General features: G+C 59.2%; 2 protein-coding genes across 18 annotated transcripts; one reads left to right on the forward strand and one right to left on the reverse strand.

The window, feature by feature from the left end:
- On the forward strand, positions 1-15,853 carry CRAT (carnitine O-acetyltransferase). Of its 2 annotated transcripts, XM_060154115.1 has the most exons (15): positions 1-489; positions 2,423-2,561; positions 3,325-3,588; positions 6,068-6,186; positions 7,310-7,363; positions 7,962-8,127; positions 8,538-8,712; positions 9,172-9,350; positions 9,901-10,001; positions 10,403-10,522; positions 10,686-10,808; positions 10,898-11,033; positions 11,589-11,651; positions 12,405-12,542; positions 13,118-15,853. In XM_060154115.1, exons 2-15 carry the CDS (start codon positions 2,535-2,537, stop codon positions 13,331-13,333), a joined length of 1,881 nt encoding a protein of 626 aa, XP_060010098.1. In that variant the 5' UTR covers positions 1-489; positions 2,423-2,534; the 3' UTR covers positions 13,334-15,853. The 2 variants fall into 2 exon arrangements, with proteins under 2 accessions (XP_060010098.1, XP_060010096.1); XM_060154113.1 differs by lacking the exon at positions 2,423-2,561.
- DOLPP1 (dolichyldiphosphatase 1) lies at positions 15,635-27,538 on the reverse strand. Of its 16 annotated transcripts, none has more exons than XR_009541480.1 (10): positions 27,424-27,532; positions 23,816-23,916; positions 23,508-23,592; positions 23,310-23,409; positions 22,995-23,093; positions 21,998-22,126; positions 21,423-21,512; positions 18,493-19,360; positions 17,513-17,614; positions 15,635-17,008 (listed from the first exon to the last, which is right to left on the reverse strand). XR_009541480.1 is itself a non-coding variant. In XM_060154124.1 (9 exons), exons 1-8 carry the CDS (start codon positions 27,497-27,499, stop codon positions 19,324-19,326), a joined length of 717 nt encoding a protein of 238 aa, XP_060010107.1. In that variant the 5' UTR covers positions 27,500-27,532; the 3' UTR covers positions 15,635-17,899; positions 19,321-19,323. The 16 variants fall into 16 exon arrangements, 4 of the variants coding, with proteins under 4 accessions (XP_060010107.1, XP_060010106.1, XP_060010104.1 ...); XR_009541476.1 differs by having other exon boundaries at positions 15,635-16,980; positions 18,053-19,360; XR_009541478.1 differs by having other exon boundaries at positions 18,053-19,360.
- Between the last annotated feature and the right edge of the window lie 281 nt (positions 27,539-27,819).

Raw genomic sequence — 27,819 nt, forward strand, 5'->3', positions numbered from 1 at the left:
CAACATGGTTGTGTTTTCCCACCACTCTGAGAGCAGCGGTCGAGGGCACCAAAAGGACTGAGAGGGATGCACACCACTGCCTCCAACAGTTTGGACGGCTTATGGAGGTGGGAGAGGGCGAGCTGGACGGCAGCCTCCGCCTTGCTCCCCTTCCAGGGTTCCACCACCTCGCGGGGTCCCCAACCGCTAACTGCGCCCTGGTCCCGCCCCAGGCCCCGCCCCACGCTCTCGGCTGGCCGCCGGGGCCAGCAACTGGCCCGAGGCCGCGCCCCAGGAGTCCGCCTACCCCGGGCCGCCTGCCCGGCCCGGTGGGTGGGCGCGGGGCCGCCTCTACCGGCTGGCGGCAGTGACTCGACGACCTTGGCCCGGAGGCTCTAGCGGGAACCCACCCACGGCGGCGGCGCGGACTTTGCCCAGCGCGGGGGACGGAGCGGACCGTGTGTCCGCGGGCGGGCCGCAGAGATGTTGGCCTTCGCTGCCAGGACCGTGGTGAGTGCGGCCGGGAAGCCGGCCTAGCGGGCCCTGGACCGGGCGGGCCGCAGACCGGGCCAGCAGCGCAGCTACGCCCGAGTGGGAAAACCGGCCGTCAAGGCGCCGCGGCCCGGTGCCTGCAGTCCAGCCTCACCAGCAGCTGCTGGGCCGGGGTCGGCAGGTGGGCTAACTCCGCTTGTCAGAGGGGGAGACTGAGGCTTAAGGTCAGAGGCTAGATCGAAGCCACACTCTGTGGCGCCAAATTCCAAAGACCCGGCAGACACAGTAAGGACCCTGGCTTCGGGCAGCACCTCCACCTTAGGCCCGGAGCCAAGGAGCGGAGAGACCAGGAGTGTCTCCTCACGGTTATTCTCTGCCTCACACACCTGTCGCACGCTCAGCCTGAGCCATTTCTTCCCTGGCCAGAGCCACGTCTCCAGCCCCATCCAGTTGGTCACCTTCCCCGGGTTTATCAAATGGCCCCTGGGGTATTGTGTGTGGCCAGAGACACTTCAGTGAGGGCATCAAGCTGGGCTGCTCAGAAAGTCCTCAGAATTGGCAGAAGGCAGCAGGTGGTAGCCCCATGCCCTCCCTCTCCACCAGTCACTCGCCCAACTTGATTAACAACCGCACACCCCCATGCCTCCACCCCTACCCCCAATCTTCCCCGGGAGCAGCTTGGAGCAGGTAGTGCTGCTATCCTGACTTGGATTCCTTTCCTCTCTACTCCAAGTATATCTCTGTTTGTATCGCTCTCTGTCTGGGCCAAGAAGGGTATTCAGACACTGCCAGGCCCAGAGGGCTGAGGTACCGCACCTGCCCAGAGGCTTTTCCAGATTTTCCAGGACCTCAGAGCGCCATCTCATCCTTGCCACTGCCACCTGAGCTCTGTTCCCATCCCACAGATGGCCCCTGGGTCATATTCTAGGACCTGCTAAATGGCCTGATCACTTTACTGCCAGGAAAACTGAGGCAAGGGGAGACTTGGCCAGCATCCCCGGACTCAAATCTAGTCCAGTCTCAAAGCCAGCATCCTCTGTTCTGGGTTATTTATTTATTTATTTGTCTGCACTGGGTCTTAGTCGCGGCACTCGGACTCTTTAGTTGCAGCATGCACGTGGGATCCAGTTCCCGGACCAGGGATCAAACTCGGGTCCCCTGCATTGGGAACTCCGAGTCCTTTCCACTGCACCACCAGGGAAGTCCCTGGTTTATTTTATTTTATTTTTTTGCGGTACGCGGGCCTCTCACTGTTGTGGCCTCTCCTGTTGTGGAGCGCAGGCTCAGTGGCCATGGCTCACGGGCCCAGCCGCTCCGTGGCATGTGGGATCTTCCCAGACCGGGACACGAACCCGTGTCCCCTGCATCGGCAGGCGGACTCTCAACCACTGTGCCACCAGGGAAGCCCTCTGGTTTATTTTTAATGCCCAAAGGTCTCGTAACCCCCAGCTGAATGAGCCACAACTCAAGAGAGCCAGGCTTTGGTGGAAGGGTGGCCCAGAAGGGCCCCAAGAGTCTTGGAGGGAAATGTCCATTTATATTCCCTTCCCAGTGTCTGCTCCTTTGCACCAACCCCTGTTTTCAGGACTATATTCAGGGTTGTAGTTTAACCTCAGCGGCCAAGCAGCTTCTGTCCTCCAGCCAAGTTGTCCCTCATCAAAAACACCTATGCAGATTCTGACAGGTGCATTTTTAAAACTTCTTGGCCTGCCTCCTTGGCACTGGGCCCACCCAGGGAAGAAAGGGAAAAGTTTTCCAGGTTTCCTTCTACTCCAGTGCACACCGCCAGCCCTCTCACCTCCTCCCCATTCCTCCACTTCTGGAAGCTCAAGAGGGTGGAACAGCTGCTCCTGGGACAGCCATAACCCCAGATGCCACCACAGCTGCTGTAGCCAGCGCCGCTGCCCCCTCTGCCTCCCCCTGAATCTTGGCTCTTGTCTTTTCTTTCCAGCCCGGGCAAGTGGCTGCCTCTTGCTAGGTTCTGCTCACCCACTTGGTAGCACAGTTAGGCTTAGAGATCCAGCCCAAGGCAGACAGACAGGGCTCAGAACCTCAGTCCTGCCATGGAGGACGGGCAGCAGAAAGAGAAGGTATGAAACGGAGCCTCTGCCGCTTGCCTGCCCACTGCTGCCAGCAGCCTCGGACCCTCCTGTCTTTCTTTCTGTCCGCCTCCAGAGTCTCCAGACTCTCCCTCTGTCAGCTCTCACCCTCCTTGCCAGGCCACTCAGCTCTCTCTCGGCACAGCGCTGCCCCCATGCCACCCCTGTCCCCACCCCACAGACAGGAAAAAGCCCAAGACCTCGCCCTCACCCAGAGGTACTGTCGTCGTCTGGCCCTATCTGATTTTCTCTTCTTTCCTCCCATGTCTCCACCTGGTAAGGATGGGAGAAAAGGAGGTGGGGACCTCCGGGAGGGAGTGGTCACCTCACTGCTGGCTGGCTCATCGTCCCAGGGTGAGAAAGGTGGGGCCCTGTGCATCCAATAGGTGAGAGGTCCCTCTGAGCTCTGCCACCCCCAGGATGAGAAAGGTGGGGCCCTGTGCCTCCAATAGGTGAGAGGTCCCTCTGAGCTCTGCCACCCCCAGTAGGTGCCGTTCATCCTGACTCGGTTCCTCTGAGTGCTGCCAAGATCAGTGGCCACTCCCCACCCTCCTCCATCCCTACTTACATCTCCTGGCTCCTAAGAGGTGGAGACACCTGCAGCTGGAGAGCTGGGAAACCAGGGCAGTCACCACCCAAGAAGCCGTCTCTGTCCCCAGGAGTGGGCACAGAAGTGCCCAGGACTTCGGCTTTGGGATTGCCAGGGCCTCCCAGAGCCGGTGCGAGAATGAGTGGGATGTTCTGCCGCCTGCAGGTGAAGCCCCTGGGCTTCCTCAAGCCCTCCTCCATGATGACGGTTTCCAGTCGCTTTAAGACACACCAGGACTCACTACCCCGGCTGCCCGTGCCCCCGCTCCAGCAGACCCTGGACCATTATCTCAAGGCGCTGCAGCCCATCGTGAGCGAGGAGGAGTGGGCCCAAACCAAGCAGCTGGTGGAAGAGTTTCAGACCGCGGGGGGCGTAGGGGAGCGCCTGCAGAAGGGGCTGGAGCGCAGGGCCAGGAAGATGGAGAACTGGGTGAGTGAGAAGGCAGGGGCACACCAGTCCCCTTGACTCGCGTGCAGGGTTAGGGGAACAGGGCACCCCCCACCCAGAGACCCTGGGTCGTTGTGAGTGTCCCTCCTGTGGCCTGTTGCTGGCTGCACACCCCAGATTTTCCAATACGGGCTGCTCTGGTGCAGCCATTTGCACCACAGAGTTTCTTGAGCACTTACTCTGTGCCCGGCACCAGGCAGGGTGCTGGGAGAGCAAGAGGGGCACCGTCAGCAGCCTGCGGGAGCTGACATTCAAGTAGGGCAGGAGGAGGACACGCGCAAGTGGACGAGGTCTTCTCAGCCAGTGACGTTCTACAGAAAAAAAAAGGACGATGCGAGAGCGAGAGTGGAGAGCAGTAGCATCTTCATTCTGAAGGGGCAGAGAGGGCAGGGAGGAGGCGGTGTTGGGTCTGAGACAGACAGAGGGAACAGCACGGGCAAAGGTGGCAACAGCTCGCGCGTTCGGGGACAGAGGCTAGAGTGGAGGGCAAGGGCAGGGCGGGGCCCCCAGGAGAATTCGGCACTCGGACTTGAGCTCAGTGGCAGGGGGCTGCAGGGTGATTATATTGACAGTGACTCATTGCCTGGTTCTGTGTCTCAGTCTGTCACAAAGTCGTGTTCAGCGTGTGCAGATGCCCCGGGCCGTGTCTGTGCGCATCTTACACCTCAACGTGCAGTTAGGACTGCCCTGCTGCTGGGAGGGAAGCAGGGTGGGACAGGGAGCCCGGTGGGGAGAGGGTGGGAAGTCATTTGGTCCAGGGTATATTTCGGGGGTGGACAGTCCTGTGCTAAAGCAACTGTGTGGGTGAAGCGAAGGGGAATGTATTGAGAGAGGGGTGAATGAGGGAGAAGTGGGTGTGCAGGAGAGGACCAGAGCCAGGTCTGGCCCTACAACGTGAGGGGCGCTGTGAGGGAGCGGGTGGAAGGGTGGGGGCTGCACAGAGGAGGTGGGAGTCATCAGCTGGCAGAGGGCACAGATGAGCCTTGGCGGGTCAGGGCCTTGGACCCTGGAATCAGGGTCTCAGCAAGTCTGAGGCCTGGCAGTTTTCCAGCTTTCTTTAGCCCAGAACGACTGCTTCAGACAGAATCTGCTGGCTGAAGGGCTGGGGTCACCACCCCCTCGCCACTCACAGGGCTCTTAAGGGGCTCTCCCACTGCCCAGCAGATTCTCACGGAGGGAATGCCCACATCGATAGGATCTCCCCTTGACTCCCGAGCTCAGGTCAGAGGCTCTGAGGTCCTTGGTGACCTGAGGGCTCCTGGCTAAAGGCCAGCCCAGCCCGGCTGTCCTCAAGGGGAGGGAGTTCCTGTCTGCCCCTCCCTGATCTACAGATGAGGAAACTGAGGCCCAGAGAGATAGATTGAAATCCCAGAGGCACACAGCAGCTCTCCAGGAGGCCCCGAGTTAGACAGGAGGGTCTGGCTGATCAGGGGCCATGTCTCCAGGTCACAAATCAGCAGACAGCAGTCGCCCACTGGCCTGCTGTGCCACCCGGGCACGTTGTCCTCCTTCACCCCTTGCCAGGGGCCCAAGGCCAGCAGTTTCCCAAGGGGAGTCTGTGTGGTGAAGAGGCACGTCCCAGTGCTGTTTAAGATGGGATGCGGAAGCACGGTGGGGCCTGGGTCTCCAGGGACTGAGGGACCTGCCACAAAGAGGCACATTGGGCCTGTGCTTGGGGGAGTGTGTAGCAGGGGCGATGTTGCCATCAGCACCTGAGGTACAAGGGTGACAGTCACCTGGTTGTCCCAAGACAGGAGCCTTTAGCGCATGTCCGTGGCTAGTCCCCAGAGATACCCTGCCCTGGGCGGAGGACGGCCAGCCCAGTAGAGACGCAACGTGTCACCTACATCTTGTCACTAGTGCAATGATTTGTCTTTACAGTGAGCTCCCCAGATTACCCTGACCTTGAGATCCAAGTGGGTGTCCATTCCCTAGTATGACAGCAACAAAACTGAGGCCACAGAGGACCAGGATTCCTGAGGGCTCTTCTGAACCCCGGGCTCCTGCCTACCTGGACAGTGCCTACCTGAGATGGGCAAAAACTCATTCATCTGACATTCTTTTTATATAGCTTTCTCTGTTTTCCTTTCTGTCTATCAGACAGACGTTTTTATTTCTAAAAGTATTAAAATCATTGACCTAAAACATGTAAGATAAGGAAAAATGGTTGATACTTCCACCTCTGTTCTTGCCCCCACCCCAGGTTTCCTGCCAGTCTTTGCTTCTTGGCAGTGTTGCCTGATTTCCCTCGCTAATGCTGATTGGCTCCATCTAAAGGGAGGATGATGGGATGCTGCTGGGTTTAAGGGATTGGGCGGGGTCTGGATCTGAGCATTCACTTTGAGAATCTGTGCTCCCTAGAGGGGACAGAGGGTGCCCAGCCAGGTCCACTGGCCCTGGTGGGGAAGGGGCAACCTGGTCCCCGTGCACCCCTCCTCACAGGCTCTGGTCCTTCCCCCAGCTGTCCGACTGGTGGCTTAAAACAGCCTATCTCCAGTACCGCCAGCCCGTAGTCATCTATTCCAGCCCTGGTTTGGTGCTGCCCAGGCAAGACTTTGTGGATCGGCAGGGCCAGCTCAGGTGAGTGGCCAAGGTGGGCGTGGGGCTCTGGGCTTTCTGCTGGGAGATCGGAAGGGCCCCGGCCCTGTTACCTTTCATCCCCACAAACAGCCTTAGGAAGTAGGGAGCGTCATCCCTGTTTTACAGGTACGGAAACAGGATCAGAGCAGTGAAGGCACCTGCTCAAGATCACCTTTCGGGATTGGCTGACCCAGACAGGAAGCAGGATCTTCCTGGCTCCAAAGCTTCATAACTGTTAACCACCAAACTGCAGACTGGGGCCCCTCCCTCCTGCTAAGCCTGAGGCCACCCCTCAGCCCAGTTCCGGCACCTCACCACTCCTTCCTGCTCGCCTCCGCTGGCCACAGGGGTGACCTTTGTACACAGTCCTCTTTCCACATTTGGCCATGTCACTTTGCCTTGGCCTCTGTTCCAGTCCTACCAGGGGTAAAAATACCAGTGACGGGGATCTCCTGCCCAAGGACTAGACACTCACGGCTATCACTGCTTCTCTTAAAGGGATCAGGGCACCCCAGGAAGGGCCAGGGGTTCAGGCCCAGGAACTCTAGCCAGTGGGCCCCATGTTGGAGGCCAGGAGCACCCCCAGGCTTCGGGCATGGTTGACATGGCCCAGACAGTCCAGGGATGAAGGGCAGGATGAGCAAGGTAGCCTGGGGGACACAGAGGCCCAGAAACAGGAAGGGATCTAGGAGAGGGGAACACGTCATGCCCCTGCCCTCCCATTCACCCTTCCCCTACCCCCGCAGTCCTAGGTCCCTCCATGACTGATGCCTCAGAGCAGGGTGACGGCCTTCCAGACTCCAGGCTGTGGATCAGGGCCTCAGGCCCGCTGCGGTGGAGTCAGAGGGCACTGGCTCATAACCCAGCCATAATCATGCTGCTGTCCCTGCCAGGCGCCTGGCCGCGCATCTCCCTAATCCCTTTCCCTAGAGATTACGTGGGCTGGGACTGCAACACAGGTTCTGCACTTGAACTCCTTCAGGCTCTCTGTAAGCAGGAGAGAGGAGGAAGGTAGTAGGTCGCTTCCCTGGACTAGGCTGCGCCCATCACCCTGGCGTCTCTGACCCAGGGACCTCCTTCTGGGTGTCCACACAGCCTTCTGATCTCTAACTGGTCCCTCCAGGTTCGCTGCCAAATTAATCGAGGGTGTGTTGGATTTCAAGGCCAGGATTGACCAGTGAGTGGCCCCGCCCCCACCCTGTGTCCTCCCACCTTGACTGCCTACCTGCCACAGCCCCTCCAGCCGGCCCCGCCCTACCCTAAACCGGAGCCCCCTCCCCGCACCCCGCACCCCCTGCCGGGGTGCTGAGCAGGCCCAGAGCTCAGTCGCTTTCACTTCCTGTTGACCCAGCCTCTTTGGGGGCTGGGGAGACAGACCTGGGTCCTCCGCTCCAGCCGCCGTGACCTCCTCCGGGTGGTCCTATTCCAAGAGAGCCTGGAATTGGCGTCCCAGCCAAAGAGGACCCCGCCCCCCCGCCGCCCCCCCCCCCCCCCCGCCGGGGTTGACTTGCTGCTTCATCTTCCCTGTGGCAAACTGAAGCCCAGAGAGGAGAAGGGAGTTTCCAGGGTGACTCACGAGCAGGGTGGATTTCGGGCCTCCTGACCCAGTCGGGCTCCAACAGGCCCCCCTGCAACCGACCTCACGCTGAGGGGGCGGGGGGACACGAAGGGGCCCAACACTGCTTGCGTGAGCCCCACTGCCTGACCAAGCCCGCAGCCATAGCCAGCAGCTCCCTGTGGGTCCCGCCTTCCTCCCTGTTCCTCTGCCCCTGCAGCGAGACCCTGCCCGTGGAGTACCTGGGGGGAAAGCCGCTGTGCATGAACCAGTACTATCAGATCCTGTCCTCCTGCCGCGTGCCGGGCCCCAAGCAGGATTCGGTCACCAACTTCAGCAAGACCAAGAAGCCACCCATGCACATCACCGTGGTGCACAACTACCAAGTGGGTAGGCCCCCGCAGCCTTAGCCCCCGTGGTGCACAACTACCAAGTGGGTGCCCCCCCGCCCCAAAGCCTTAGCCCCGCGCTCAGTTGCCCGGAGGAGAGGGGCGGGGCTGAGAGTCAGCTTCCCCAACACACCTGCCCATGTGCCCCCGGAACAGGCAGGCCCTGGGCCTCTCTCTGCCCTGGGTCTCCAGCCAGGCCCCAGCCTGGGGGAGGCCAGGAAGGGCTATGGGCCTGGGCAGCCTGGGGAGAGCAGTGCAGGGACCTCCTCCCATCTCCTCGCCCTCAGCCTGACGCCATCCTCTCAGCTGGGCTGCCCAGGCCAGGAGGAGGCTATGCTGGGAGGTGACTGCTGCCCATCTGAGGCTCCCACGAACCGCCTTCTCTCCACCTGCCTGTGCCTGGACAGTTTTTCGAGTTGGATGTGTACCACAGCGATGGGACGCCCCTGACCTCGGATCAGATCTTCACGCAGCTAGAGAAGATCTGGAACTCATCACTGCAAACCAACAAAGAGCCTGTGGGCATCCTCACCTCCAACCACCGTAACTCCTGGGCCAAGGCATACAGCACCCTCATCAAAGGTACCCCTGGGATGGGAGGGGAGGCCCACACCAGGCCCTGGGCAGCCACAAGTCTCACTGAATCCTCTCAACTCGGAGCGGGTGCTGTTGGCCCCATTCCACAGAAGAGGAAACTGCAGTGCGGTTGGGTCCAGTTAGTTCATTCTTTCTATTAAGTAGCAAGTTGCCGTGAGAATGCAAGTCCTCTGGCTGAGGAGCCCACCTCCACCTTCCCTCCACATCCCGTGTTGGTCAGGAGCATTGTCCCCAGAGTCAGCCCCCGGGTCGGATCCCTGACTGCCTCAACGGCTCTCTGCGTGACCTGGGCTTCTGTTTCCTCCTTTCTGAAGTGGGTCAGGTGTTAGCCCTGCCTCACGGGGTGCCGTGGGGCCGCAGGCCCCTGCCAAGTGAAGCTCCGGAGGCCTCCCCAGGCCTGGCCCCCATGCCACCACACACACACGCACACACACATCCCCACAGACAAGGTGAACCGGGAGTCAGTGCACTCCATTCAGAAGAGCATCTTCACCGTGTGCCTGGACGCACCCATGCCTTGGGTCTCGGAAGACGTGCGCCGCAGCCAGGTGGCTGGCCAGATGCTGCACGGGGGTGGCAGCAAGCTCAACAGCGGCAACCGCTGGTTCGACAAAACGCTGCAGGTGAGGACCTGGCAGGGCCAGGGCTCCCGCCCAGGCATGCACCCAGCCTTGGCCCACTGCTGCCCCGGGACTTCCTGCCCCTCCCCTAGAGCCCGGAGTCCCTGGCTTCCCAGCTTGTAAAGCAGCGGGGAAGCCAGAAGGTGGGCGGGGCTATACCTAGCAGCAGTCAGCCTGTCATTACTGGGCCTGGCCTGGTAACCCGCGTCACTCCTCCGACATATCCATCAGCAGATCAGAGAGAGCCTGGGATGTGGGGCCAGGCAGAGTGGCCCAACCTTGGTCGTGACTTTCCCTCTGTACCTGTAAAATGGGGTGGTAGGACTCGCAAGGGTCGTTGCGAGGACTCGGAAAGGTCTGTTTAGCACGGGATGTGTTTAGCGTGACCTGGGACAGGTGTTCCAAGGCCCCCAGTGAGTGTTAGCTGTTAGGAATAAGAGTAATAAGTCAGCAGAACCCCTTGAGATGGTTCAGGGACGCCCTACCCATGGGACCCAACCGGAGAGTGGCTCCAGGGACCTGGGGCTGTCGGGGTCCCCATTCTCCTCTGCAGTTCATCGTGGCAGAAGACGGCTCCTGTGGGCTCGTTTATGAGCATGCGGCAGCAGAGGGACCCCCCATCATCACCCTTGTGGACCACGTCATTGAGTTCACGTGAGTGTGGTTCGCCCATCCTCCAGCCAGTTCTCCAGCTCCTGATGACAGGTGACACAGAGGCGACAGAGTAGCCCTCAGAGGAGCAACGGCATTCTCCCTTATACCTGGGAATCTGTTTTTTCAGAGGAAGCCAGAAGAGGGCATGGGTTTTAGAGTCGATCAAACCAGGGTTTGAATTCTGGCTCTGCCACTTCTCAGCCTTGTGACCTTGGACAAGTCCCTTCCCCTCCTCCGTTTCCCCATTTAAAAGCTGAAATGAAGGCAGTTCTCAGAAGAACAAACCCAAAAGTCTCCCTGGACTGGTCCCCGCCAGCTTCGGGGACCCATCCTAATCCCGGGGATGGACCCAGGCTCCCAAGACGCCCGGCAGGAGGCTGAGACCCCCACGTCCTATGCAGGAAGAAGCCCGAGCTCGTGCGGTCTCCCATGGTGCCCCTGCCCATGCCCAAGAAGCTGCGGTTCAACATCACCCCCGAGATCAAGAGCGACATCGAGAAGGCCAAGCAGAATCTCAGCATGTGAGTGCTGGGTGGCAGGCGGGCGGGGCCGGGCCCCTCTAGCCAGCACAAGAGTCAGCTCTGCCATCGTGCCTGGCTGGTTCTGAGACTGCCCTCGGCCCCTCCCTGGGGCTGGCAGAGGCTGCCCGGTGTCTGCTCCTCACCCACCTCCCCCGACCCCCAGCATGATCCAGGACCTGGACATCACGATGTTGATGTTCCACCACTTTGGGAAGGACTTCCCCAAGTCTGAGAAGCTGAGCCCAGACTCCTTCATCCAGATGGCACTACAGCTGGCCTACTACAGGTGCGCCCCGCCCCCCATGAAGGAGGGATGAAGCCTGGGGGCGGAGGCGGGGGGACCTGCCAGGTGTGCTCAGCCCACCTCCCACCCAGGATCTACGGGCAGGCGTGCGCCACCTATGAAAGCGCCTCTCTGCGCATGTTTCACCTGGGCCGTACCGACACCATCCGCTCGGCCTCCATGGACTCACTGACCTTCGTCAAGGCCATGGATAACCCTGATGTGACGGTGAGAGGTCCGGGGCAAGGGTGGGAGAGCTGGGTTCGAGCCTTCTCCCTTCCTGCTCATTCTGTCAACACGCAGTGAGCACCTATTGTGTTCCAGTCCTGTGGTGGATACTGGGCATCTAGGGGGAGATGGAGCCATGAATTTATCAGCGTGGAGCTTTCTTTCAGCCAAAGAGAAAAGGAAACTGCAGTGGACCCTTGAACAACATAGGGGTTAGGGGCACCGCAGAAATCCACATGTAACTTTGTAGTCAGCTCTATGTCCATGGTTCTGCACCTGCAGGTTCAACCCACCACGGGTCATGTCATACTGTCGAATTTATTGAAAACAATCCACGTGTAAGTGGACCCGCACAGTTCAAACCCGAGTTGTTCAAGGGTCATTCATCAGCAGTGAGCACTTGCCCTGTGTCAGGCCTTGGCTGGGGGCTGGCCAGAGAGATGGCAGCTCCAGTTCCTGGTCTTAGGGAGCTCAGAATCTAGAGTGGGGAGTGGGACACTGAGGAAGGTGGCAAGAACAGGAAGCTGCAGCTCCCTGTCCCCTCCCCCTGCCCAGGAGCACCAGAAGGTGGGGCTGCTGCGGAAGGCCGTGCAGGCCCACCGAGCCTACACCGAGCAGGTGAGCCGGCCCTTCCTGTCCCTGCTTGCGTGACCCGGGCGTTTCCCACTGGCCTGTCCACCTGCCTGTCCATCCCTGCAGCCAATGGCTGCTCCCCTTAGCATCAGACACCCCTCCCCTAAGGCTTGGGGCACTTGGAGCAAAGCTGAACATCCCCATTTTACAGTGGGAGAAACCAAGGCGAGGCCCAGTGGCTGCCTGGGTCGGCCTCTGGATCTTGCGTCATCACGGCTTCCCCGATGCCCCTGGAGCCCAGGATGCTGAGGGTGTGCACGGGGTGGCAGACAGCAGGGGTCCTGCCCTCTGACAGCTTGGGCTGCAGTCAAGGGGTGGAGGTCTGGTTCCCATCCTGGCCCTGAGCACTTGTACATGCCAGGCTTTGCCCATGTCACATGCAGAGGTCTGTCTAGATCTCACTGCCGCCCCGCAAAGGGAGTTTAGTGACTGTCCCTATTTCACAGATGAAGACACTGAGGCTTCAAGATGTAAGTGACCTGCCAAGGTCCCTGCCAGGATGATGCCACCCAGCTGCAGTCCTGTGCTCTTAGGCTGCACCTTCCTGCCTCCCTGGGTGGGTCCCTGGGCCTCAGTTTCCCCATCTGTGAAGTGAGGGCTCTTCTGCTTGGCTGCCCTGGTCTCACGGGTCTGAGGGGCCAGTGAATGGAAGAGGCATTGCCGCCATGGGCTCCTGAGGAGGGCAGCGGTGCCTCGTGGGCCTGAAGCCCCTGTTCCTGACAGCTCCCCTTCCTGCAGGCCATCCGTGGGGAGGCCTTCGACCGCCACCTCCTGGGCCTGAAGCTGCAGGCCATCGAAGACCTGGTGAGCATGCCCGACATCTTCATGGACACCTCCTACGCCATCGCCATGCACTTCAACCTCTCCACCAGCCAGGTGGGCCACTGCCCTAGGTGCCCTGGGGTGGCAGGGAACAGAAGCCACTAGAAACTGGAGACGGACAAAGGCTGCACTGAGTGGAGCCGAGGTCCAGAACACGGTCACTTGGTGGTGATGTGACGCACACAGGCGCACTCCCGAAGCAGCTGAGCTTTGGAGGAGGAGCTGGGGTCAGGGGGCTTCGCTGCAGCTCGGGCAGGCCAGGAAGGAGTCAGGATCCCCCCCGCCCGCTTTCATGCATTCACTGATCAGATGTGAAGGAACGTCTGATCCATGCCAGCCTGTGCTGGGCACTGGGGTAGAGCAGGGACAGACCACTGCCCCTGCCCCCAGGGGCTCACAGTCCAGACAGGAAGCACAGGGAATGAGACAGTCCCCCCTCAGGGACGTCAGGGAAGTCTCTGTAGGGAGGTGACACAAGAACTGCACCCCAAAGAATGAAAGGGAGTAAGCTGTCGGCTGGAGACGAGGAGAGGGCGTCTCAGGCAGAGCACGGTGGGAGCCGACGTGGAAAGGCAGGCTGGTGCCGCGACGGGGCTGGGATGAGAGCCTTGGTCCTGTGCCATTCTCAGGTCCCTGCCAAGACAGACTGTGTCATGTTCTTTGGGCCTGTGGTCCCAGATGGCTACGGTGTCTGCTATAACCCCATGGAGGCGCACATCAACTTCTCCGTGTCGGCCTACAACAGCTGCGCAGAGACCAATGCGGTCCGCCTGGCGCACTACCTGGAGAAGGCGCTCCTGGACATGCGCGCTCTGCTGCAGAGCCACCCCCAGGCCAAGCTCTGAGCCCCGCTGCTCAGGCCTGCTGGTGCCACGGCCAAGCCGCCTTGGGCTGGCCCACCCACCGGGCCCTACTCCTTCGCTCCCTCTCCCCCTGGGCCCCCGCAGATCCGACCGAGTCTGGGATGGCATCCCCCAGCGGGGCCCGCGGGGCCGAGCTGAGTACCTTCCGTGGGTCCTCACCAGCACCCGGGCTGAGTCCAGAAGCTGAGCAGGAGGTCGGGCCCGGCGCCCAGCATCTCACCCGCCGTGGCCTCCTCCTGGGAGAGGAACCAGCCGAGCTCATCCCTCGTCAGGGTGGGGACTAGGGTGTCCCTTTCTTACTAGCTCAGCTCTGCCCAGGTCCTCCCGTGTACGCGGCCAGGCTTGGGTCTGTACCCTGATCCCTAAGCTCCCAAGGACCTAGAGACAGGGTTACCTGGAGCTGGGGGCCTCCAGGCTTCCCCAGGGCTGAGGGGCCAGGGCGCAAGGTGTGCTGGTGGAGGGGAAGCCCACGCTGTGTCACAGCACCGTCCCCCGCGGCTCCGTGCTCTTCTGGGTGACGTGGCTCACAGGCCCCAGCTCGCTTGCTTCCACACAGCTTGATTCCTGAACCATGTCCTGGTTGTATAACAGTATCACGCGAGGCAGTTAATAAAGGGGAAATTTGTTGGGAAAGAGTTGTTTCAGCCGAGGAGGCAGGCAGGGTGCGGCAGATGCCTGGCTTTGCCTTCCTGCAGCTTCCCCCGCATCTGGGAGCTGGTGTCCAAGCCGCCAGTGGGCCCAAGGGGAGGGCTCCCAGAGGAGCGGAGCTCTCAGGCTTGGGTCAGGAGGCCAAGGGCCAGCTCGGACCTCAGGGCTCTGGGCTAGGACGGCACCAGACCCAGGCCTGCGTTCTTCATGGATACCTCCCACCTACCCATGACTTGGGCCTCTCCAGTGCCATGGGCTGTGCGCCGGGACAGCCCTCCCAGGGGACTGTGGGGCCCGATACCCTCGAGTCTGGTTGTCTGGGCAGTGTGGCTGACACCCAGGGCCCAAGGCCTCATCTGCTGCCTTGCACTGAGCCCATCAGGAGTGGTGGCTGGGCAGCCATGCTGACCCCAGCCCCAGCCACTGCCTGGGACCACCAGGCACCAGATCATGTGGCCACCCGGTCCAAACATTGTATCTGTCCCCAACCCCACGCACCTGGTACAGGCAGGGTGTCCTGCCAAAGTCAGCTGGGCTGTCTGTGGAGAGCAGAGGGACTCTGGCCCTGAGGAAGACACATGTGAAGCCCCAATTGGAGATGCCAAGGGTGGGAGAGGCTACCCAGCCTGTGGGGGCGGTGCTTCATGGCCTGGCTGACCTGCGGTGGTCACCGCGGGAGGCGGGTCCTGAGGTGGTGTCCGTTTTGCAGATGACGGAACAGGCTCGGGGAGCACGTGCCTCACCATGGGGCGAAGCCTCGGGGAGCAAGGAGTAGAGCCCAGCCCGTGGGGGAGTGGGTGTCACCCGAGGCCTGGCTGCTCCTTGGGACCCCGGAGCAGGGTGGGGTATTGCCAGGGCAGGGGTGCACGAGTGTCCCTTCAGGGACCTCAAGCAGGAGGACCAGAAGGGAATCCCACCTCAACAGCACAGAGGCCTTGCTCTGCAGCTGGGGAGCGGGGCGGGCCCCTGGTGTCCGCAGGCTGGGTCTCAGGAAGCAGGGCCCGCAGCCGGAGCTGAGCGTGCCCTGTGTGAGCAGCGCTAGGGCGGAGCTGCACCGACCCAGCCGGGGGCAGGCAGGGAGGGGAGACAGTGATGCAGGCCAAGGACACTGCAGTGACACACACCCAGGACTCCTGAAACTCAAGTTCTAAGAACTGTATGGGTCTGACTGTAAGGCAGGATTTTTTCCCAAAACGTTATCCTTCAGAAGTGAGATCATTCCGCTGCATCTGAGTTGCTATAGGTCTCATAACACAGAGGCTCACTCGGTTCTTGAGGGCAGCGAAGTACCGCTTGGGGAAGACACATGTAGCACCTAAACAACCCCAGTCAGTGTCAGATGGAATGCTTAGAGGTCCCCGGGTGGAGCTTCTGGGGGAAAAAAGTCAAAAGAACGATGAAGATGTAGTAATTATTCCTGAGGGTGTGACCTGTGGCCTCACACTTTGCAAGTGTTGAATGCAGGACAAGCAAGTGTCTTACGGGTCTCTGGACGTGAGGGGAGGTAAGTTTGGGGCAGGTCACATACTCCTACAGGAGCGATTTTTAAAATCCAGCTGTCTGAATGTTACACCAGTATGTCTGGAATAAAATTTCAAGTACACTGTCATGCATGAAATCCAGAAGGTGCTGCTGTATCCCAAACTGCCTGTCTAGTGGACCCAGGAGAACTAGGTCAGCAGACCCAGAGGTTGCCCAGGGACAACCAGACCCTGATGCCAATGATGCAGAAGAACTTTTTTTTTTTTTGCAAAATGAGTGAAAAAGAACTGTCCTCAATTTATGTACTTTGTGTAATACAGCATTTGAAATTTGAGAATAATAAAATTAATAATAAAGATTACTTGGCTTTTACCTAGGTCCTCTAAAAGTTTGTCCGGGTTGGCATGAACTTGATTTTGCTCTCTCCATTGGGAAAGTGCAGTGGCTGGAATCAAGGGCAGGCCTGGAGCAGAGCCCCAAGGTTGAGTGAGGGCTGGATGCCATGGGCCAAGTTAAAGGCTTGGGTTTTATCCCAAGACACTGAGGACGATGCTTTAGGAAGATGCTGAGGAATGGACTGAAGGGCCCTGATGGGTGGGGATGAGGGCCACCTGCCAGGAGGCTTTGCTGCTGCTGAGCAGGGGGTAGTGGGCTGGGACCCAGACTGGCCTGGAAGGCAGAGAAAGTGGCTATTTCAAAAGACACTGACAAGGTGGAGTGAGCAGGGCTTGGTGACCAACTGAATGGGAAAAGGAGTTGGGCAACCCGCAGGTGGGGTGCTGGGCAGCTCTCTGAGAGCCCAACCAGGGTGAACGTGTGGGTGAGTGCCAACTGGGGTAAAAAGCAGCGTTTACCCGGGATTCAGGGAAACCTCAGGGCTCATGAGACGGCCCCGTCCTCTCTCTTGCTGCATCCTGGATTTCCTCTGACCTCCAGTTTTTCTCTTTAACTATGTCTAGTCTGCTGTTAAATCTACCTACTGAGTTCTTGTTTTTTAGCTATCATATTTTCCAGTATTCATTGAAAAATCTGCCAGCATTCACGTTATAGTTTCCTGTTCTCTGCAGATACACATATATATACACACATACATACATACATACATATACATATATTTATTTCTGGCTGCCTTGGGTCTTCGTTGCTGCGTGCGGGCTTTCTCCATTTGTGGTGAGCGGGGGCTATACTTCGTTGTGGTGCGTGGGCTTCTCATCGAAGTGGCTTCTCGTGGAGCACGGGCTCTAGGCGTGTGGGCTTCAGTAGTTGCAGCACAAGGGCTCAGTAGTTGCAGCACGCAGGCCCTAGAGTTCATGGGCTTCAGTAGTTGTGGTGCGTGGGCTCAATAGTTGTGGCTCGCAGGCTCTAGAGCGCAAGCTCAGTGGTTGTAGCACACGGGCTTAGCTGCTCCATGACATGTGAGATCTTCCCGGACCAGGGATCAAATCTGTGTCCCCTGCACTGGCAGGTGGATTCTCAACCAGTGCACGCCCAGCGAAGTCCTGCAGATATTTTCAAGTTTGTCCCTTACTTCTTTAAAAAAGTAAAACAACTTAAAATCTGTGCTCGATCATTCCAGCACCTGAAGTATGTGTGGGTTTGTTTCTAATACTTGTTTCCAGCTAGTTCTCAAGGATGGTGGTGATTCCTTTCCTACCTGGTCATCTTTGTCTATATTTTGTTCATGGTAGTTTCTTAAAACTGTATAAATAATTGAAGTCTGGCATGAAGGTTCCTTCTTCCAGAGATCTGTTTGCTTCTGCCACACGTCTGGGATGAGGTCACCTTAACTAAATGTCCAGGTTGTGTGGACCGTGGTGGGGAACCCAAACCCAGCCTTCGAGCTCATGTGAGGATGGGATTACTTCTGATTCACCTGAGGGTGAAGCTGTTATGAATCTCAGGTTAATGAATTAAAGAAGGGTTAGAACCCCCACATTGGACCCCTGAAATGGCTTGTGTTCTTTTCACTCCTACAAGGCATCCAAAACCCAGGTCAGTTTGCAGTTATTTCTTCCAAAGCACGATACTCACCTGTCCGCACGCTAAAGCAGCACTGAACTCAGCAAGGAGTGGAGGTCTGTATCCTGGCAGAGGCTTAGGAAGGACATGCTGGTTCTCCCCAGTCTTCAAGGGCTGTCACATGAAGGAGAAGCTAGGCTTACTGAGAGCAGAGCCAGCCAGCGCCACAGGGGGAGGTAGACTGGGACGAAAAAAACTCAATGGAAGGGAGCTGTCCTCAGACCCCAGTGGGGTATGTCACAGAGGCCATTCCAACCCTGGCTTTGGGGGCTGGAGGGGACTAGGTGTCTTGGAGACGGGCACGATCTTCTGGTCTTAACCATGCCCTTGCCCCTCGGGTTGTGTGTCCGCACAGCCACGTCCCCGGCTCCTCCCATCAGCTCAGTCAACATGTTCAAGCTGCCAGAGTTGAAGATTTTATTTTAAAACAATAGTAAACAATTTTCATTGATTTTTCTTAAGTCAAACCACCTCACACTTGGCTTATCTCAGGCAAAATGTAAAAAATAAAAATGAGAAGGGAAGGAAAGGAAAATGTGGGGACTGACCAACCTTCCCCAGAAACAGGCCCCTGGTCCTGGCATCTGGAATGGCTTTGGACACTGTCTTTAACAAATGAGAAAAGAAAGCACCAAAATATTGTGCTTCAGCAGCAGATTAGGAACCTCCACAAAGAAAAGGCGGCCGGGGGAGGGAGGGGGGTCGGGCCCTGAACACAGGTCCCGAGCAGCCTGGTTCAGTTCTAGAAGCTTCCAAGTCTGGACGCATCTCCTCTCCACAGCTCCATTTCAAAGCGGCTTCAAGATTGGGAGGAGTCGTCCTCCGAGCTGGGCAGTGGGGATCTGTGAGCCACACCCCGGACACAGGTTTGGGGTGACCCAAGCAGGTTCCCAGCCTCTCGGAGGGGGGTCGGGAAGGACAAGGAATGCTCAGAGCACACAGAGGGGAGGGAAGGGTGGGGACAGTAGGCACCGCTGCCCTACTCCTCTCACCAGCTCCTGCTTCCTCTGCATTTTGTTCGGGTGGAGATGAAGACGACCCACTAGCGGACGCAGGACAGGAAAGAGCTGTAAACAGCTTGGGTTTGCTCACCCACAGGCGCAGGCTCTTTCATCAGAAAGGGACCGCTGTCTTGGGGACAGGGAACCAGAGAAAGCCCTTGCGGCGCAGGGTCGATGCGGGTAGGACACAGCGATGGCAGCGCAGACGCCTGCTCTCTCTGGGCCTGGCTCCCACACGGGAAACACTGACCGAGGTTCTGGAATGGCGTTGGCGGCAGGGGGGGCATGGGGGTGCTCCCTCCTCCTGGGCCCCCAGGCCATCTCTCGGGCCCAGGGCAAAGGGCCTGGGAAGCTGACCTGGGCTCCTCGGTACGCAGGGCAGCCCCCGCAGAGCTGGGTCTTCCAGTCCCTCTCCAAAATCCCATCTGCCTTTGACAAAACCAAAAAATAAATAGTGTGCATTTTTCACGCCACCTACATTTCCTGGCCCTGCGGCCAGAGATTCAAGCCCTCCTTCTCTACCCCATGCCCCAGTGCCCACGTCAGGGGCACTTTCCGCCCAACTGGGGGCTGGCAGCAGCACTGTGAGGGTCTCTGGCTGTGAGGCCCCCCGGCAACAGGCCCTCCAGGGTCCTGGCTGAGGGGCTGGCTCAGCCCTTTGGTCCACCTTGTTCATTAAAATTAAAATAAGAAAAAAAAGGCTCCACTCGGTGACTTGGGTCTGTAGAGGTCTCTGCTTCGTCCCTCCGTCTGTCATTCCATCCACCCTGCAAGGCATCGTGCAGGCCAGATCTGGAGGCTGGAGACAGCCACACTCACCCGTCACTGCAGTTTCGTCCCCAGCTTGCGCTGTCTGTTCCTGCAAAGTGGGGGTGGGGGTCAGATGAGGGGACTCCTGGCGTCCAGTGACTCGCCCCTCAGCTGTCTCCTTCCTCCCCACAATCCCATCAGAATGAGTGAGGGTCCACTCCCAGTAGCCCCAGTGGTTGGCTCAAGCTGGGCCAATCAGAGCTCCTGCCCTGGGACCTGGGACTTGGGGCCTAGAGAGGGTCAATGTCTCTGCTGGGCCTGTATCACAGGTGCTCAGCTCTGGAATCCAAGTGCAGCCAGGAGGCCAGGGCAGGGGCGGGGGCCAGGACGGGAGAACAGAGGCAAGAGGGACCTGGCTGGATTCCAGTAATCATGGGCAGTTCCCACTTATAGATAAGCCAGCATAAGTGGGGTTCTGTTACCATCAACCTAAACAGACAAGAAGGTAGTGAGTTCTCCATTTGGGATATACATAAGCAAAGGTAGGAGCACTCCTGATACAAGTTATCGAGTGGATCTGAGTACCTGACTTGGGGGTGTGGCGATACCTACGACGGGCTCAGGAGCCTGAAGGAAGCAGGGGCAGCCCCGTTCCCTGGAGGGCCTGGCTCCTCGAGACCCCACTGAAATTCAGAAACCTAACTGTCCCCACAGGTCCTGCGTGATGCAGCCCCAGCCTCGTGCCATGGCCAGCCCCCTTCTTCCCTGGGCTCCAGCCACACCTGCCTCTGTCTGTTTGGTGGACTCCCCAAGCTTGCTGTTCTCAGAAGCATTGCACAAGCTGTTCCCTATGCTGAGAGCACTCTCCCTGCTAAACCCCAACTTGGACAGTCCCGCTTTCTCTCTGCTCAGACCTGTTGCAGCGGCCAGCCAGTCCAACCACACACCCTCACAGCACGCTGCTGTCACGAGCTCTCAAGCCCGAGGCACTTGTCGCACAGGTAGGTGCCTCATTCCTCGTGTCCCCCCTGCCGGCCACTGCCGCCCACGGCCTGGCACAGAGCAGGTGCACATGGAAGTCTGGGTACATCAAGGTGGGTGGCGGCCAGCCGGGAGAGGCGGGGCCGCTCTGGGAGCCAGGTGGAGAGCCTGGGCCAGCTGGGGCCTTCCGCCAATAACAGGATTGCCTGCCCTAACCCCTCAAATCCCCTTTCCTCAGGATCCAGGGCTTTACCCTTAAGTTCGTTAGGATAATTGGGACCATGATGCCCTAGACACACTTCCCGGCTGCTGTGACCCCGCCCTGTGGTTCCTCTCACCAGGAACCCAGGGCTCCTCAGGAAACCTCCCAGGCTTGTGCTGGAGCCCAACCTCGCCTCGGCTCCCCTCTGAACCTGGGAAGGAGCCAGGCCTTCCCGACCCCACCTGGCACCCCACCCAGGATGTGGGGTGCATGGAGAGCTGAGTCAGAAGAAGCCTCCAAAGCCAGCTTTGCCCTGACTGGCTGTGCAAACACGGGTGCCCCTAACTCACCACACCTCAGTTTACCCCTCCAGAGGAAAGTGTCTGGACTAAACAGTCCCGAGGGGGGTCGACACACAGGCCCCCAGAGAATCCTGGCTGCCCAGCTCTCTGGTTCCGGGCCACAGAGGTTAAAAGCACGGCCCTGGGGCTTCCCTGGTGGCGCAGTGGTTGAGAGTCCGCCTGCCGATACAGGGGACACGGGTTCGTGCCCTGGTCCGGGAAGATCCCACATGTCGTGGAGCAGCTAGGCCGGTGAGCCATGGCCGCTGAGCCTACGCATCCGGAGCCTGTGCTCCGCAACGGGAGAGGCCACAACAGTGAGAGGCCCGCGTACCGCAAAAAAAGGAAAAAAAAAAAAGAGAGAGAAAAAAAGCATGGCCCTGGGCTCAACAGCCTAGGTTCCCAGCCCAGCTCCCACACCCACGATCTGCAAACCCTTGGTCAAGTGATTCCTCTCCTCCCCTCTCTGAGCCTCAGTTTTCTCATCTGTAAAATGGGGTCCAGGGGAGGATTCAATGAGGCAGTGCAAGAAAAGTGCTTAGGCAAGTGCCTGGCTCTCAGGCAGCCTTCCAAAACTGGGGGCGGCACTGACTGAGGGATGTGCCCCACTGAGCCAGGACCCAGTGATTGCTATCCCCTTGACTCACCTGGCTTCTGCCCGGGTTACCGTGTACTCAAACCAGAGTACGTTGGGAATGAGGCTCGTGTCTCGGATTAGGAAGAACTCAGAGATAGGCCTGGAGAGACAGACACCCGGAAATCCAGGACCATATCAGAACATGAGTCTGTCACCAAGCCAGACTCTCCCCCCAGTGCTTGGGGCCGGCGATGCACCCTCTCCCCACCACTTTGCCTGGCCTGTGCAAGACCCAGATGTGTCGCCTGTGTGACACTCAGGCAGGTCCAATGCCCCAAGGCACACACAGCCCAGAAGGACACATGCTGCTTTCCAAGTCCCTGAGAGGCCAGGCAAGGAGAGAGGCTGGCATCTTGGCTTCTGGGCTGAGAAAACGCCTGGGGGAGATGGAAGCCAGACGAGCGGGGCCTGCAGCCCTATGCCCACCAGAGGCCTGGGCACTAGGGCCCTCCCAGGGAGACTGAGGCTGGTGTCAGGACGCCTGGGCCCTCCCACTGATGGCCCCTTCGCAGGAAGGGGCACGGGCCATAGTGCCTGGGAAGGTGGGGGGAGCGGGGGACAGCAGCAGGGGCAGGAGGCAGTTACCAGGCTGCTATCCTAGGGAACAGGGGGGTGAGGACCTCCTGCGTGAAGACGAACCAGGCGATGGCCATGAGGCCTCCAGCGATGCCCCCATAGAGCACCTGGCTCCAGGTGTGGTACAGCAGGTAGACCCTGGGCCAAGGACAGAGGGAAGTTCATGAGAGCCAGCCAGAGACAGTCCTGCACAGCCTCCCTGCACGCCTGAGTGCCAGCTTCCCTGGACCTCTGCACACACACGGGAGACATACGCAGACGGGGCAGGCCCCTGTGACCACACGGACTCAGAGCTACTTCTAGAAGGAGGCAAGGGGTTGGACCCCAACAGCTGCTCCCCTGACTCTAGAAGTGAAGAGATGGCTCAGCTAGGATTTGCCTCCCTTCTGTCCAGCCCTTGAACTTGGAGTTTGTCTGCAAGGGGCTGCTCCAGGACCTTGGGAACAGATGGCTAACCCTAGAACCTTGGGCCCAACCAAGAGGAGAGAGCAAGGATTGGGTTGGAAGGGGCAGCTGGAGCCCTGGCCCTTGAAAATGAGAGGCCTAGAGCTTCCCTGGTGGTGCAGTGGTTAAGAATCCGCCAATGCAGGGGACACGGGTTCGAGCCCTGGTCCGGGAAGATCTCACATGCCACGGAGCAACTAAGCCTGTAAGCCACAACTACCAAGCCTGCGCTCTAGAGCCCATGAGCCACAACTACTGAGCCCGCGCGCCTAGAGCCCGTGCTCCGCAGCAAGAGAAGCCACCGCAAGGAGAAGCCCGCGCACCGCAACGAAGAGCAGCCCCCGCTCGCTGCAACTTGAGAAAGCCCGCATGCAGCAATGAAGACCCAACGCAGCCAAAAATAAAAAAATAAAAATAAATAAATAAAATAAAATGAGAGGCCTGGGACCCCCTTCGCAGCCCTGCCCTACAGGCTCTGGGACTCGGGTCCACAGCGAGGTCCAATAGGGACCAAGTATCCAGTGGGCAGGGCGTGGGGCAGGGGCTCTCCCTCCCTCTGTACCTGCTATAGGAGACTAGAAACGCCACGGTGAGGAGACCCAGGGAGAGTACATGCCTCCACAGCAAGTCCAGGAACCTGGCGTTGTTCGTTTGGTGCATTCTGGGAAAACAAGCCTGTTAGGTGGCCTCGGCCCACAGCCTGGGGCCCAGGCCTCCCACACAGCCCCGGCCCTAGCCACATGCTCCCTGGGCACCTTCTGCCTTGGCTGCAGCTCCTCCCACCCCCAGTAGAGGCCAAGCCCTAAATGGCATCCAAAGGGCTTGCAGCAAGTCCCTGGCAGAGGCCAGCCTGGGCCAGTTCAGGGCAGAAGCTCACCTTAAATACAGAAAAAGGAAGGAATAGACGGAGAAGAACCACATAAACTGGGAATGGCTGGAGGGCATCCCGTACTTGGTGCCCACTGCCGTGTGGGGACCTGGTGGAGACAGAGAGCAGGGCATGATGGGAGGATGCAGGCCTCCCAGTAATGCCCTAACCTGGGGGACCCGCAGACCCCCAAGGCCTGGGCCCTACCTCCACAGGGCCGTGGCTCCTGGATGACGTGTTTGATCAGCCAGTTGACCCCCTCGTTCAGTGCCAAGCCCCCAAGGAACGAGATCTGCTGGGAAGATGCATGGTCAGCAGGGCCTCTGTGTGCTTGCTGGCCGCCGCCCAGCCCAAAGGCCGTGGCCGCCCACTGAACCTCCAGCCCAGTGGACAACCTGCAACCAGCCAGGAGGCTCCACACACCTCAAGGAAGGTGGAAGCAGGGGAGGGAAGGCAAAGCCCCTGGGAAGGAACGGTGAGGCCCCTCCTCCCTGGGGTGGGAGTGACTCACTCACCGTGTGCAGCTCCCGCTTGAATATGATGAGGGTCACAAAACCAGCGATGACAAATATGGGGCTGAGGCTCAGGCAGGCAAGGAGATGGCCAGAGAGATCGCCTGGGCAAGGCAGGGAGAACAGAATGAGGACAGAGCGCAGCCATGGGAGAGGGCCTGGCCCCCAGCAAGCCAAGTAGAGCCTCAGTCAGAGGTGGTCCCAGCCGGGCCCGGAGCGCAAGGCCAGGCGGCTGGGGGTGCCTCAGCCTTCCAAGCTCACCGCTCGTCCTCAGTCACGGGCACAGCGTGTTTACTAAGCACTCAGGTTCACAGATCGTGAGTTTAAAGCAGGTGCCTTCACTCTCCCTGTTCTACAGATGACGACACTGAGTCCCCCAGGGGCTGCATGATTTGTCCAAAGTCACACAGCCAGAAAGAGGTAGGATCTGACTAAAATCCGAGTCTCTAGCCTGGTCCAGGTGCTACACCCACTATCCCACCAAAGCGGATATTTGAACCTGGCTTGGTCTGACCCCAGAGGCTGGGCCCTGTCCCAGGAGGCAGCCTGGCGGGCACATGGATGACTCTGGAACGCAGTGCTGTGCGGAGACCGACCCAGCCAAGCCCTGGGCCTCCAGGGCAACCTGGTGTTCTCTGAACACCGCACAGACTTGGGTCTACGCTGTGGACTCTGACAGGGACCAAGGCTGGGGGTGGGGGTGAAGCTCCGTTGCCCACTATGGCCACCCGCTGCAGTAACAGCTTCTCACTGCCTCTCTACTGGCAAAAAAATTGGCTACCTATTGACTACCTGCTTTTTACCCCCTAATAGGTCTCAGCAGGAGGATCCTGGAGCCAACAGACAGGAGCCACTTTCCTGCTAGTCCAAAAGCCACCCTCACCATTTGAGACAGGGCAGCTATGTAGCAGCTCTGGGGTCAGGGAGTGTGGTTTAGTTCCCGTGCCTGCACTTGCTGGCTACACGACCTCAGGCAAGGACTTCACCTCCCTGAGCCTCAGCTCTCTCATCCGTGAAATGGGGATATCAGTAGCCACCTCCTGCAGCCATGGGAGCTCTGATGTGACCAGGCCTGTGAGACGCCCAGCTCGGTCCCTGGCACCCAGGACACTTCCATGTTTGGAGAACTCAGTGTGGGAAATCGCCCCACCACCAGCCTGGCCTCACACAGGCAGCAGGAAGGTACCCACCCAAGGCCGAGCCCAGATTCCAGGCTGAAGGGATGGGCACATACCTGGCCTCCCCCACACCTACCCAGGGTAGGGCTGGCTTTGAACTGGCCTGGGAGAACAGGCCAGCAACATAGGTCCAAATGCTAGTACTGCCATAGGCCCCCTGGATGACACTGGGTGAGGCCCTTCCTTTTTCTGGGGTTCTGTCTCCTCATCCACACAGTGGCCTAGCCCCCTGAGATTCTGGGTCTCTCAGCTGTCCAGCCGATGCCCAGGACACTGGGTCATCAGGAGGACAGGAAATGGCTGGTGCCCCCAAAGCCTTGGCCATCTCCATGACCTGTCTCACAGCAAGCACCACCTTTGGGCCTTCCTGCAGATGCTGTCAGCAACTCTGCCTTGACCATCCTCTTGTCTAAGCCCCCCGGTGGCTCTCTCGGCCCTTAGGATAAGTCCCACCTCAATCCAGCTCATCAAGCCCTGCAGTCCTGGCCCTGCGTCCCTCCCACCTTCTGCTCCAGTTCCAGGAACCAAATTCTAGTTCCCTGAACGCACCATGCTCTGTCCTACTTCTGGACCTTTGCACACACTGTTTCCCCCACCTGGGATGCTGTCTGGGTTAACTCAACATAAATTAAGTACCCACCACAGTGGGAAAAAAAAAAAAAAATCACACTCCTGCCATTGCAAAGCGCTCAGAATCTGTAACCAGGGCATCGTTCAGGACACCACTCATTAGTGGAGCTATCCGGCCTGCATCTGTCTCTCCCTCTAGAAAGTAGGCGCCATGAGTGCAGGGATGGGGTCTCTACACCCCACTCAATTCCCCCAAGCCCAGCACAGCGCCTGGCACTAACTGGGCTCTAAAATGATGTTAAATGAAAGGAGAATGGATGAAGGAAGCAGGGTCCGTGTGATGAGGGGCACGAAGGAGAAGTGCAGGGGGTCACAGAAGAGTTAGCAGGGGCACTAGACCTTGAGAGAGGCCCCCAGGTTCAGCCAGGTCTCTCCTCCAGGCACCCACAGTCCCTGCAAAGGCTCCCTCATCTCAGCCTGCGTCATGCCGCTCACGTCTGCCAGCCTCCTCCTTCCAGGCCAGGGAGGGGAAATCATGAAGGTGCCGAGGACTTAAGCAGGTCCCTTCCCCACTCCAGGCCTTGGTTTCCGTCCTGTAAAGTGGGCTTTTTTTTTTCACAGTCTGGGAGTCCAGGTACATATTGGTTTGTTCACCGTTCAAAATGCAGAGCGAGCCCAGGGCCTGGCATTCAGGAGGTGCTCAGTGGATACCAGCTGAATGAAGGATGAGTGAATGGCAGGGAGGCAGGCAGACAGTAGGGCCCAACAGCTGCAGGGCCGCCCCATCCCCAATATAACCCAGAACACCTAGGGTCAAAGTTTCCTGGCATCCAGTCCTCAGCAGGGCCAGGTTCTCATGTCTCTGCATGAGTAGGCCCTTCCTGGGGCAACCAGGGCTCAATGAGGGGGCCCCCAGCCTCACCCAACACCCAGCCATCCTACACATAGATGGCAGTGTGGGCTTGAGAGGGTGCTGGGAAGGCGGCATCATGTTAACTGCAGTTATTTCTTCAATGTTTACTGTATGCGAGGCACTGCACTCAGCATTTCTCACATCTCCTATTTCTGATTCTCACGTCACCACTAGAAGGGAGGCACTGTGATTAGTTCCACTTTAGAGAGGCACAGAGAGGTGAAGTCACTTGCTCAAGGCCTCGGCCTGAACTCTGACCCCAAGGCCCAAGCTCTGCACCACTCTACTAAACGGCCTCCAGAACGCTCACTACAGGACCTCACGGATGGAAAACGCTGAGCTTCTGGAGCTGTGTCTGATGGGAAGCTCCAGAAGTTAACATCCCAGAGGCTGCCTGACCCCTCACCGGGTTCCCTGAGTTGTAGAGCAGTGCCCCCTACCCAGGGCGTAGCATCAGAAGTACTCAAACAACGAAGAGCTGCCCGGCCTCGATTTGCACAATCCCAGCAATGGGGAGCTCTTTCTTCCAGGCAGCCCCAAAGCACTGTTTGAAGGAAAAAGGCACTCCCTACACGCCGAGGAGAGAGTTCAGCCTCTCCGGCTCCGGGAACGGAGGGGAAGAAGGGCCCAGGTCCAGGCCAGTGATCCGTTCCCGCCTCACGCACACCACCGCCCCATTACAGCCCACCGGCGCCCCGGGACCCAGTGGAGCAACCCCGGCCGCGCAGCCGCAGAGTGCGCGAGCGAGCGGCTCACAATTTCGCCCAGCTCATCGCCACACCACTGCGCCTGCGCGGCGCGCGCGCCGGCCGAACCCTCCGTGGCTCACTATTTGACAGTTCCCACCCCGGTCCCCCGGCGCCCCCTCTGCGGGCTTGCGCCGGCCGGAGCGCCCGGCACTGACCGGCCGGCCCCAGGAAGGCGTCCTCGAAGCCGGGGTTGTCTTTTACCTGCAGGATATTCGACGTGGGTGAGGGTCACCGGCCGCCATGAAGCGGGGAGCGAGCACTGTCCGTCCGCTGCCATCTTACCCGGAGACCGGGCTTCGCCGAGCAGCCAATAGGGAGCCAGGGGGGCGGTGGTCCTGACCTATCACGCCGGGGGAGGTGCCGCGCGCCCAATCGGAAGCCGATACAGGTAGCGGCGCAGCCATTCACCGTGCAGGCCGTGGGGCAGGCCCGAGCGGCGAATCAGGAAGCAGGGCCCCTAGGAGCCTGCGAGCCGGCCAAGACGGCGCCCAATCCGGGACGAGCGCAGGTAGGTGGCTAACCAATCAGAGAAAAGGAGGGTTTCAGCACACAACAGAGAGCAGAACAGCCAATCAGAAGGTGAGGCCGGCTCGCGGT

Source organism: Lagenorhynchus albirostris, chromosome 7, assembly GCF_949774975.1.
Source record: "Lagenorhynchus albirostris chromosome 7, mLagAlb1.1, whole genome shotgun sequence".
In the NCBI taxonomy this organism is placed as follows: Eukaryota; Metazoa; Chordata; class Mammalia; order Artiodactyla; family Delphinidae; genus Lagenorhynchus; species Lagenorhynchus albirostris.

Coding starts and splice junctions, on each gene's coding strand:
- CRAT (XM_060154115.1), top strand. CDS start 2,535: ATGGAGGACGGGCAGCAGAAAGAGAAG. Junction 7,364..7,961: donor TTCAAGGCCAGGATTGACCA/GTGAGTGGCCCC, acceptor CTGCCCCTGCAG/CGAGACCCTGCCCGTGGAGT. Junction 8,128..8,537: donor CCGTGGTGCACAACTACCAA/GTGGGTAGGCCC, acceptor GTGCCTGGACAG/TTTTTCGAGTTGGATGTGTA.
- DOLPP1 (XM_060154124.1), bottom strand. CDS start 27,499: ATGGCAGCGGACGGACAGTGCTCGCTCCCCGCTTCATGGCGGCCGGTG. Junction 23,410..23,507: donor GGAGCCACGGCCCTGTGGAG/GTAGGGCCCAGG, acceptor TGTCTCCACCAG/GTCCCCACACGGCAGTGGGC. Junction 21,513..21,997: donor TTCCCTAGGATAGCAGCCTG/GTAACTGCCTCC, acceptor CTGTCTCTCCAG/GCCTATCTCTGAGTTCTTCC.